Source organism: Carettochelys insculpta, chromosome 3, assembly GCF_033958435.1.
Source record: "Carettochelys insculpta isolate YL-2023 chromosome 3, ASM3395843v1, whole genome shotgun sequence".
In the NCBI taxonomy this organism is placed as follows: domain Eukaryota; kingdom Metazoa; phylum Chordata; order Testudines; family Carettochelyidae; genus Carettochelys; species Carettochelys insculpta.
In genome coordinates this window covers 38,250,821-38,263,549 of record NC_134139.1, presented here as the reverse complement: position 1 = coordinate 38,263,549, position 12,729 = coordinate 38,250,821, and the positions used below count along the sequence as shown (strand labels likewise).

Genomic DNA, 12,729 nt, shown 5'->3' with positions numbered 1-12,729 from the left:
TATTGAACCATTCCAAATTATTTTAACATTTTTTATTTATTTTTCTTTCCTTTAATAGGTATTTAGAGTTATGTTTTAATACTGATGTGATTACTGAGTTATGGTTTGGTTTTGGACATTTTATAATAATTAGATATATGTCTTCATTTAAGGACTTATAACCATTCAGGAGATAGAGGCTGGGGTACAACACATCCTTGCTGACATGTTTGCTAAAGATAAGGATACTCTGGATTTCATCAGGATGCTGTAAGTTTGGAAATTTAAGGGTGATTCACTTACTTTGAAGGGTATATGGCCAAATTTTGTGTTTCTCTTGTGTTTGTGTGGCCAGAGAACTTGTCCCACGCCAATGCTGGGAAAGAAGCTTTACAATCTCTGCATAAACATGGTTAGGCCCATTCCTGCTATATCGACTTCATATTTATTTCAGTAGGATTTTGTGTGTTAACACATAATCCAATTCCATTATTAAAGGTTTCATGTCATGCAGCCCAAATAACTAATTCTTATTTGTATTTAGATGTCAGCAAAGATACATTTGTATCCAGTCAACCTTGGCCAAAGTGACATCAAAAAATGTGAATGAAAAAGATATTAACAAATTCCAGCTGTACCATAATTTTTCTTGCAATATCAAGAACATTCAGCATCACCAGGTACACATTATGAATATGCTATTGATTTTCTCTGTAATGGTAACTGACAGCATGTGTATCTCTCCTTGCAAAATTGCCATAAGTACTTCCTTAAAATATGAGTTTACCTGCTTTTTGATTTCATACTTCAGGTGACTCAAGAAACAAGAGATTCCTATTTCTTGGAAAAGTAGCGTGGAAGGGTAAACCACATGTTAAAAACCTGAAGTGAGAATTGAATACTCAGGAGTGTTGAAGTCAAATTAATTAAAATATTCATAAAGTTAATGTATTTAAGGAATTATGTTCAATACCAGTGAAACTCATTAGCTGAAGGATAGGGCACATGCTCTATTTTGCATGTGCAAAATTAAAAATCTATTAAGCAGATACCATTCATTTGAAGGAAGAGGGGAGAGATTAAGTAGCTTATCCTGACACACACAAGCATATAGGTTACTTTATTAGTTTTTCATGAAGGTTAATACCCTGAGCCCTAGCTGGATTTAGAAAACTGCAAAATAAATTAAAACACTTTTTATCTTGGTAGTTCTTTTGTCGTGTAATCTTCTATTATTTACTACAACACTTAGTGGCTTACAGACCATCCAGATATGCAAAGAGTGCTGTGAGCCACTCATCATTAAACCTGTCAGTTGAAATTGGTATGAAGCAACAAGAAAAGGTTAGGTAATTGTAGTTAAAGGTGACCTGCAAATATACTACTTTAGAAAAACAAAGTATTCAGCAACTTCACTTGTGCTGAATGCTTCAAATAACAAGATTAAGGGAAACATTCAACATATAAACTTATTCCAAGTATTTTTCTTGTTTGTCTGGTGATCAGTCTTCTGATGTGTGAGATCTCTTTGATGTAGTTTTGTGATAACTATAGGACTTCAAAAGGGAACGTGGAAAGAAAGCTCCTTTCCAGTATAGAAATTTCTTTCTCCATTGATGTGCAAAGTCTGTCACACACGCCAATACATAGGCTGCTCCAAACTGCTTAATCTCAAAAGTGCACACTTCAGGTATTGCTCTGAATATTGTAAGTGTAGATAATTCTGCCCTGATGGAGTGATAGGCAATATGTGTATTATTTAAACAAAGAACTTTCATTAAGCCACACTAGATTTGTAGATGGATATTTCTGTTCCACTCTTGCATAACTTTCCTTTATTTCTGTGACACTAATTTAATTAGCTTGTTCTGTTGCCATTATCAAAAACTGTTTGAGGTTTAGCCTACTAAAGTTGATTTTGACTTGTGTCTTGAATTCTCCTGAGTATTTTAAAAGTGGATTGATATGCTGAATACTTGCTAAATTGGTACTGAGGTTTGGAATTAGTTCACTTGCAATAATATAGTCTGGGCATAGGTGAAAGGATGAAATAGTTTCTAATAGTTTTAATATCCAGACCTTCAGTGTAAATGTGCATGTGGTATACTCTTTTTATTATTTATAGCATTTTATCATAGTTTTGCAGTAATTGGCCTGTAGAGGTTTATATTAATGATGTCTGGAAGAGCCTGATTAGCAGAATGCTAGACTATCATTTTTTACAGTGATTTTTCGAAATAATTTATATTTTATTGTAAAATACTGTGGTGTGATAAGTTTGTATATCCCTGTTGTATTAGGATTTTCTTTTTTTTAATGAAAAACAAACTTCAACCTTTGCAAACTTATCAGCTTCTCCAGTATTGAAATGGCTTTGTTAGAATGTGAAATAAAGGTGTAAGATCATAGAATGTCCTAACATAGTCCACTTATGTATTAAGAATAAATCAACATTCATCCACATTTGACCACATGGAAATAATTCAAATTAAAGAGAAAAAAAAAATTTTAATTCAACATTTTTTCCTCTGATATGTGTTCTTTGCCTTAGTATTATTTTAAGTGCCACAAGTGATATGTAGTCTCAACTAAAGTTCTGTAGAATGCTAAAATTCAGTGCTTGTTTGTGTTATGACTCTGTCCTGGTCATGACATAAGATTGAAACTGAACCTGGGACCTCTAGAGCTCAAAACAGCAGCCTTTACCGTTTAATTTAAAGTACCAGGTCCTGTAGTTGGGGAGGTTTAGTAACAGAGAGGTAGCTGTGTTAGTCTGTATTTTAACAAAACAAAACAACAGTCATGTATCATTTTAGAGACTAACAAAATGACTCCTTAGGTGCTGAGCTTTCCTGGGACAGACCCACTTCTTCAGATCTGACTGCTGTTTTGTTTTGTTGGGAAGGTTTAGAAATCCATGTTCTCTAGTAAGTGGGCAAAGAAGGGGACAAAGAACACACTAAATAGTGTGTTTTGTTTGCACAGTACAGTGATTTTAAAAAGCTAACCATTATTCTGTGTATCTGGATGCTTTTTGTGATTCATAAGTCAGTTCTTCCCTTCCCACCTCCAATCGTGAGATTGGCTTGAAAATCCCATTAAACCCCTGAAGATCAGGCAGTTGAATACATTTTGAGTGCTTGTTATTTCCCATCTGGTATTTGAACCTCAAAGTGCTCGACTTAACCATGTTTTCCAAGTTTTTGCTACAAAAATAAAGGCTTCAAACTTACTTTAAAAGTAAAATTGACATCTGTAGGAATAACTTTTTAAATAGCCCCCTGTAATGTTGTGAATGTGAAAATCATTGTGATAGGGCTTGAGGACTAGGACACTTGATTGCCTTACTTTTTCTTTTAAAGCAACTGACCAGTTTACTTCCATCATCCAAACTGAGGGAAAAATATTTAAAACGTCATAAATGATGAAAAGGTAAATTTAAGTTTTTTAAACAATTCTTGCAGTGTCAGTAATCTAAAGCAGCATTTCCCAAATGGAACCCATGGAACACTTGGTCTTGGAATGTATTGTCAGAATATATTCATGCTGGTTGGCTGAGGTTGTGCGGGTAGGGTGAAGTGGGGGAGGTGTTCATACAGAAAAGTTGCTGCATGTATGCTCAAAAGTGAATTTTAAAAAAAGTTAGATTTTTAGATGTCTTTGTAAAATAAAAGAACAAAAAATGAAAAGAGAAAATCATTTGAATGAACAAATAATTGTCAGGGATTTTTCATCCCTTGGGCATAATCGTCCCCGTGGGCCAGGGGAAACAAGCCTTGGGCCATTAATATCATCACAGGGGCAGGCAGACTCTAAAGGGTACATAGGCTGTCAGTTAACAGCCCCAGTAACGGTCACTCTGTGTCAGTTGGTTTTACCGGTAACCTGAACTCACCAGCGTTTTAAATCATGAATTTCAAAATCCAGGGCCCTCATTGGTTAGAGGTAAGGCAGCTCCTGGAGAGGGACCTGATTGAAAACAGGCCCCTCAGAACTTTCGTATGCTAATATAATCATAAATATTCATGAGTACAGGAAATATAAGGCGGCGCCCCGCAGCCCTCGGGGTTCAGTCCGTTCCCATTCGCCCAGCCTGCCAGCTGCTTCAGAAGACTTCGTGAAGAGCTCCTGATTTCCGAAGAGCTCGTCTCCAGAGCCTGCAGTTCTGCAGCCGCCCAGCAGAGTCCGCTCTGCTGAGGCATTTTGCTTGAAATCACTCTTGAAATAACCCTCTCTAAAAGAGCTTAGGGAGATAACCCTGAGGAAAATTTAGGTGAGGGTCGAACTGGTCCCACCTTTAGGGTGGGATACTGCACCCTCACCCCTTAGCACCCAGGGTCTGCCACATAAATCACTGCGGCACCTTCGATCTCGCCGCCAACAACAGGCTGAGAGCGGACGTGGAGTGGGACGAACTGGCCCCATCAATAGGGTGGGGTACTGCGCCCATTCCAACTGAGGCTCAAGGTCTGCGACCCATGCAGCACCACCGCCCTCGCTGTCACCGCCTCAGCCTTCCACTACCGGACGTGACTACTGGACTCGACCAACGGACCACACGGACACGTAAAACCCCACATCCCGGAATACTAACTTTCTGACTTTTAAACCGGGCTTCGTGAGCTTAAATCTAACAAAAAACCATTATCTGGACCGCACATTTGTTTAACAAAGCCCATAGTTAAACTTGTTAAGTTAAATCCCCATAGTTATATTCCTTTTTACCTCTTTTTTCCTACTTCTCTCCTTTTCCCCTTTTTCTCCAAGCCCCACTGAATAAGCCAGTGGGAAAGGAGCCTTGTTCGGCTGGACCGCGAGGTATCCAATAGGGTAACCTACCCAGTTACCCAGGGTAATTGAGGGGGGCAAATTAAAAACCCCCCTTATTGCTCGGAGAAGGCAAAAGGGCTCATTAAACTTTTTGTCCTTGTATTTAGCAAGGGAAGTTTCAAAGTGGCTTCATCAATGGGACCCTTAACTATACTCATTGTAAGTTAAAACCTAGGTAAATAAGATAGCATATAGAGTGGTAGTTATAAAGTAGTAGTTTAATTATTATATTGTTGACCTGTTAATTATCGTTGGCGTTAATAAATATAATTGTTGTTTATTATAACCTTCCTCTTCGTGCTTTACCCTCGTCACAAGCAATCCCTTGCCAGTTCCTACCCTGCCAGTGGTCAGCTTCTTCCCCGGTCTCTGGCGTTGCGTCTTAGGCCCCCTGCCGGAGGTGGGTGGGGTTGGTCTGCGGAGGAGCGGAGCGGCTCTTGGGCGGGCTTTCTGCCGGCTCCTCTGTGCCCTCGTCTGAGGCCCTGTGGGGATCCGAACGGATTGCTCGTGCGGGGTCAGCGGGGGGTTTCATCACCCGCGATTCTGCCCGCACTGTCAATAATGTCCTACCGATAAGAGGATGGTTAGCAACCCTATAATTAAGTCTAAAAATTAAAAAGTCAGTACAAACCCAAAACAAAACATCCATATAACAGCAGAAGGAAGGATGGTTAGCATCATTTTTTGTGCAAAAAAATGGAAAGGACAATATTGTTCAAAAAAGGACTGTCCTTCCTTAAAGCTTAAAAACATTTTTATGAAAAAAAATGCAAAACAAATTAGGTATGGAAAATATTTTTAAGCGTTGCATTTTCATAGATTTGTTGTTTTTGCAGAGAACTACTGGAACATAAAACTAAATAACACTTGGCAGTTTTTTTAATGGGAAGAGTGTTTTTGCGTTTTTTGACCACAACTCTGCTTAATCTTCACAGCTATGCTGGGGAGTTAGATCCTCATATCAGGTGCAGCATCCTGCGATTTTTCTGAACGTGACTCCTGCCAAAACAATCCAAATTGACTCTGTTTTGGCATGAGTCATATAATTATACTATTCTGAATGTTGTATAAATATTAATATATCTACAATCTAAGTAACATTCAAATACTTTAGTATTTTTGTACGCACACAATTTCATATTTAATGTTTTAGAAGGAAAATATTAGTAGCATCACCTTTTTTTTTTTTTTTTCACGGAACACCTATTCACATAATGAGGTACATGAGTGCTCTGTGAAACACAGTTTGGGAAACACTGATCTAATGGGTTTTTAATGCAATTTTATGTTGTGTTCATTTTGAAAAGTACAAGGATCTCATGGGAATTTATCCAGGATTCTGTTTCTCCCTTCTGAAGATCAAACAAGTACAATAAGAAGCAAAACCAAAAACGCGCCCCGCCCCCCCCCGTCCTCCTGCAAAAGAGCATCTCTGTTGCTTTCCAAATGCAGGAGCCTTATTTGTTTTTGATCAGCCTGTAAACTAGAGCCTACCCTTTCTTTCCTTCTGTCCCTATCTCTAGGGAATCTATGGCCAAAACCTGTTTATTCGCTAATTTGCGTCCTTACTGGACTTACTTTTGTCGCCTTCTTGTCAACTCTACTCCCAGCTACTGAGTCTTTCTCTGTCATACAGAAGTGTGTTGTTGGCTTTATAGAGGTTCCTAACGACACAGTCAGAATTAGGTCCTGTTGTCCTAGGCACAGTACAAAGACAATTAAGTGACAGTGCTTTGTGGCGTTTACAGCCTATCTCCTGTTCTTAAAAATATACTGCTTGGTTGACCCTTCCTTTTGTAAGAACATTTTCTCACCTGTTATTTTTTCTCTTTCAGGTTGGCTCTCAGTTTCTGAAAATCTTGATCATTCCCCACCTTGAAATTATTTTATACCCAGTCCTTGAAACCCTGAAAGCTATGTGGTCACACTTTTCATTGTACTGTCCTAGATTAGAATTTTCCTTTCCTCCAAGTCAATGAGAGTCACTTCCTCTTGAAATAATGTCTTAAAACCTTTCTTTTTGCCTTCACCTACTTTCAGTATGATCTTCCATATTAAAGAGGCCATATAAAATGTAATATTGAGCATGCACTGAAGAGAGAATAGTAGTTAGGTAAACTTGTTCAAAGAAGTCCTCTTTTACAGTCTAGAGTTTTTTAAGAAGGATAGCTATAAATGATGTGGAGAACTTGGAAGCTTTAGGAAAGATCTGTGAAATTCCTTGAGGCTTTAGTATTATATGCTGTAAGTTCTGTTTGGCTAGAGTCTATAAGCTTTGATGATTTTAAAGGCCTTCACTTTAATCCCTTAGTGACTTTGTCCAAGATCTAAGTGATCTGGTGTGTGTGCTTCCTAGCTAGGCATAAGTGGGGTGGGGGCAGGGAAGGTCACATGTTTATATGAGTTTAAAAAAACACCAAGTGTTAAGTACTCTAGTTAGAGAACACACAAAATTCTATGAACAACCTTAATTCTGTCCTGTGTGTCACATAGCTGTTTACGAGGTCTTGAATTACATACAAATTATTTGTAGTGTATTAGAATGTTTGGGGGTTCTTTTTCTGTGACAAAAATTCATTTTGCATTTGTTTATCATTCAGAGTACTTTTAGAATCATGTGCTCATACTTATGCAGTAATTTGTTCTTGTACTAGATTGGTAGTCTGAGTAAAACAGTATTAGTGAAAACACTGATTGTATGTAAGGAAGGTTGTGAATGGGATGGTGGGGAGGGAAAGAATGATTCCTGATTGTTGACTAAAAATTAAAATACAGGTCTTGGGAAAGAAACTGCAATGTCAGCTGCATTGCATGTATAACTTTACCATTCTTGAGGGTGCTTCTCATTGGAAGATTTTGTGTACTGAGGATTGCAATTATGTACGGTACTTTTTTCTCTTGTGGTACATCTACAGCACGATACCTGTGGGTGGCCCATGCCAATTGGCTCAAGAAGTGTAATTGTTTAATTGCAATGTAGACTTGTTGACTTGGGCTTGAGCCTGAGTGCTGGGACCATCTCACCTCGCAGGGTTTTGAGCCTGTACTTGAGCTTGGAAGTGTACACAATAATGAAACAGCACCATCGAGCGCTGCAGGCTGAGTTGCCTGTTATGCGTCAGCCTCAGGTCTCCCGTTTCTGTGTAAACACATCCTTAGAGGAAAGATATCAACATATCCTTCCCTTTTAGGATGTGAGCTGCTCAGGTAGGGGACTTAGGCATGTACAGTACTTACTGTATTTTAGTCATTGCTGCATTTTTAAATAGGATCATAGAAGATAAAGTTTGGGAAAATCTCAGGAAGTCATGTAGTCCAACCTTCTGCTCAAAACAGGATCAACTCCAACTAGATCATCTGAGCTAGGGCTTTGCCAAGCCTGGCCGTAAAAGCCTCTAAGAATGAAGATTCCACCACCTCACTAGGCTACTCATTCCAGTACTTCACCCCCTACTAGTGAGAATTTTTCCTGCTATCCAACCTAGACTTTCCACACAGAAACTTGTGAGCATTGCTCCTTGTTCTGTCATCTCTCGCCACTGAAAATAGCCAAGCTCCATCCTCTTTGGAATCTCCATGATGGCTGCTGTCAGATCCCTCCTCATTCATCTCTTCTGTAAATTAAATATACCAAGTTCTCTCAGCCTTTCCTTAAGTCATGTACCTCAGCCTTCTAATCATTTTCATTGCTCTCTGCTGTACTCTTGCCATTTTGTTCTTATAGTTTTTAATGAGTGTGTTATGGGGGTTGGGGCAAAACCGGCTGCAGTACTGTAGATTTGGCCTGTCCAATGCCAAATAGAGGGAAATAAGCGCATGCCTTGATCTGTTGGCAGTGCTTCTACTAATGCAGCCCAGTCTGCCGTTAGTCATCTTGGCAACAAGGGCATACTGTTGACTCATATCCAGCTTCTTGTCTGTTGTAATCCCTGGGTCCTTTTCTGCTGATCTACTACTTATCCAGTTGATCCCAGGCCTGTAGCAGTGCGTGAGATTCTTCTGTCAGAAGTGCAGAACTCTGTACTTGTTGCACCTATTTGGATTTCCTTTGCCCAATTCTCTGATTTCTCTATATCCCTCTGCATCAAAATTCCTACCCTCCAGCATATGTATTTCTCCCCCAGCTCAGTGTCATCTGTGAACTTACTGGAAATAATAGAATGAACCTCCACCACAACATCTTGCTGTTGTCTTGCTGTAAAGATGCTATTGCTTGTGCAGTAACTTCTTGTCTTCTTTTTGTCTGTACCATATGCAGCAAAGACTTTATTTTTGGGGGTGGGGTCAAGGAGAGTAATATATATATATATATATATTATATTCCACTTATATCTTGCAATAACTTTAAATATCTCTTGAGTCACTGTTTAAGTTATTACGGTTAAAACATGATATTTTTTATTTTTATATACATATATATAAAATAAAAAATATCATGTTTTAACCATAATAGCTTAAACAGTGATTCAAAAGAGATATTTAAAGTTATTGCAAGATATAAGTGGAATATAATTAGTCCAAGAAGGCTGCTATTTGTTGTTTGTTTGTGATCACGCAGTTCAGTGAAATAGTGCGTCATGACTATGTCTGCGCTACAGAGGTCTTTCAAAAGAACCTCTTCTGGAAGCTCTCTTCCAAAAGAACTTCTTTTGAAAGAGTGCATCCACATGCAAAGAAGTGGATCAAAAGAGTGATCCGCTCTTTTGAAAGAGAGCATCCACACAGCCCCCACTCTTTTGCAAGAATGGACCAGGGATCAAAAATGAAGACTGTTCTTTTGAAAGAAGGATCCTGTGGAGCATCTAGACACCTTTTCTTTTGAAAGAAGCTTTCAAAAGGGGGCTCTCTTCCTGAAACGGGAAAAGAAGAGTAATTTCAAAAGGAGCACCACATTCTTTCAAAAGAATGCTTTTTGTGTGTAGATGCTTCATGGGCTCTTCTGAAAGAGCCCCCTTCTTTCGAAAAATCTTTCGAAAGAACTTGCTAGTGTAGACGCAGCCAAGATGTTATGTATTCAATAGCTAGAACTGGAGGATGATGTATCTTTTTGTGTCACAGGATTAAATCTCTGCTCCTCTTTTGTTCTTAGAAGTTATTTTTTCATTGTAAGTCTGTAATATTTTAACTCCTGTCAGCAGGATCTATTCCGCTCTGTTAATACAAACACGAGTTAGGCCTGGAGAACGTTGTAGCTTGTGTCCTTTGTAGCTGTTTGTGGAATTTGTTGACAAAAGGGAATAAATTCTTTGCATTGTATGGCAAAATTGATGAATTGCTTGCCATACATAATTTAGGCCATTTTCAATTTATATTTTTTCTGCAGACACACGTTTTGTAGAACAGACTAAATTGTGTTAAATTATAAAGTTTGTAAAAACATTTACTACTGAGGTAAAACTCTTTTTGGTACATTCGATATCAGAGTATTTTTACTGCCTAGTTATAAGCACTTGTGAGTAGTGTGTTTTTTATGGAAACACTGACCATTAATAATAAAGTTGTGAATTGTCACATTATACACTAAACTCATCAGCAGCGCTAAGACCAGAAGGTTCAGATAGTCAAATATTCTGGATAATAGAGAGGTACCTATTACCTAGCAATGCATAACAATAAAGAAAAACATGATTAGATATTAAGTGTCAAACACAAATGTATGCAGAGTACTTTATTCACTAACAGTAGTATTGTACACAGCAAACTTATACTGTACTTGCTATATTTATTTGTATTTTCACTATACTATACTGAAAATATAAGTAAAATTTGCGAATGGTTAAAATGCCAGTTATATGTGGCTTTTGAATGATAGAATGCTGGATATGAAAGAGTCTACTGTAATTCTTTGTCAAATATATTTGTCCTGCTTATCATTTTAATTTCACTTCAGCTTGATGTTTAATTTTCTTTTTATTTTTTCTAACAAAATTAGAATAAACATGAGAGCATTTGATTTGTTAAAAATGAGTCTTTCTAATATTTGCATGAAAACATTTGCTGTGGCATTCAAGGTACCTGATGCTATAATATTTCAGAAGCAATTTTTATTATTAGCTTTGTTGTTCAATGATATGTCAGGCCTGGTATGTCACAAGCACAGTAAAGCTGAGGAATATATATTGGTACTATGTCCTGGAGTCATTTTAAACCATTGTATTTAACATATGTGACATGTCTGAGTTAGCTAGTGATTGAATTAAAGTTCATGATTGACACAGAATGCTCTGCTGTGACAGTGCTTCCAGCCTGTAACATACAGCACCATGTGCAGCAATACAGGAATGTCAACATTTAACAGCTTTTGTTTGTGGTATCTTCACTTCTAACATTTAAGAAATAGGTGCTGGTTAGAGGTTAACTTAGTAGGAAAAAGGGGAAATAGAATCCAGAAATAAAAGCCAATGTTTTATTCTATGCAGTTGCATGCAAATTACACACTTCATATTAATTAAATTCCTTATTCTGATATTACATTGTCCTTAAAATATGAGTATAGAGCTTGAGCTGAATAGACACTTGTCAATGTAAATGGGATGTAGCCCAAGTTCATGGGGATAAACATCTAGTAATTGTCTATAGAATAGTGACTTTAGTTTTGTAAGTTAGCTACAGATACTCATTTAAAAAAAAAGTTGAAATTGATTTTTTCCAGACCCGCACCTAATTTGTGAGTGTAAGTTCTATATTTGTGCAGATTCTTTCTCGTGTGAACACAGATGATAGTCTTCCCAGTGTGCAGTGATTTAAAAGCTTCTATATTCAGATTAATTTAAAAATAGGGTTCAAAATGTTTTAACCTGTTTATGAGGTTTCCTAGGGGTTAATAATGAAAAGTTCAACTTTTACTAATTAAACTGATTACCTTTCTTGTCACACATTCTGCTATAAACTGAATGATTTTAATTTGGGTTGCTGTCTGTATAAATAAGGAAACCAGGAGCATAAATGTGCTCTGTCTCTTTGGTAATCTTCTGTTTTGATTTGAATCACTTTCCATTTTGTTCAGTGAGGGTTTGAACTGGGGTTGTATAAGGGCAACAGCTGGTTAATTCACTGATTGATCCACTGAGGTAGTTTTTTTTGTTTCGTTTTTTTAATATATCTCACATGCATATATATAAATTCATATATATAAATATACACATTTATATATATGAGAAACAGGATTCTCAAAATGAAACTACTATAATTAACTCTGAAGAAACAGATTTCAGTTTCTGCTATGGCATGATTTTATGCAAGTTAAATTTTGTGTGTTATCTGTAAAACCAATACTTCGTGAACTGTTTGACTATAAAACCAGCATGACTTACGCTGGAATGTCAAGCAAATGTGTACACAAATATTGACTTGATGAGTTTATCTTTTCAGTATTTTGTGTGTCATCTGTCTTTGCCATTTATGTTTGCACTCAGATTCTGGCCATTAACCGAGGGGAAAATCTGAAGATCCTGACAGTTAAGGTCAACGTTCCTGACGGGGTGAAGAATGAATTCTGTAGGTGGTGCGTAAATGAAAGGTTTGTGTATGTGCATATATATATATATACACATATATTCTTACAGAAATCATATTTTTCTGTAAACTGTTAGATAGTAAAAGGTACCTCATGTGGCTTGTTTCATTAAGAAGATACTTTAAACAAATGTTCCACTTATTAGATGCTTTTAAATTTATGAATAGCTAGATCTCATTCTGCATTTCCACCTACTTCTGACTTATTAATTTGAGGAGGAGGAGGCGGAGGAGGTGGTGGTTTTTGGATGTATCTCGAATGCTTCTAGGATTCTCTTTAAGCACCTCAAATTCTAAAATGTTTGAAGGCTTATTTTGTGTCGCACTTTGAAATTTTTACAGTATGCACTCTGTACAGGGACATATAGGAGAAAAACATAAGATAAGAGGCTAAGATAAAAACAT

The 12,729-nt window shown here is 37.3% G+C and overlaps 1 protein-coding gene across 3 annotated transcripts in view; it reads left to right on the top strand.

Moving 5' to 3' along the window:
- Positions 1-12,729, top strand: part of SRBD1 (S1 RNA binding domain 1) — a 207,714-nt gene that overhangs the window by 32,784 nt on the left and 162,201 nt on the right. For 2 of the 3 annotated variants that reach the window (XM_074989637.1, XM_074989639.1), the window contains 3 exons: positions 153-249; positions 524-659; positions 12,225-12,328. In XM_074989637.1, coding sequence (XP_074845738.1) covers positions 153-249; positions 524-659; positions 12,225-12,328 — 337 coding nt within the window. The remainder of the gene's footprint in view (positions 1-152; positions 250-523; positions 660-12,224; positions 12,329-12,729) is intronic. The other variant, XM_074989638.1, reaches the window with a different exon arrangement.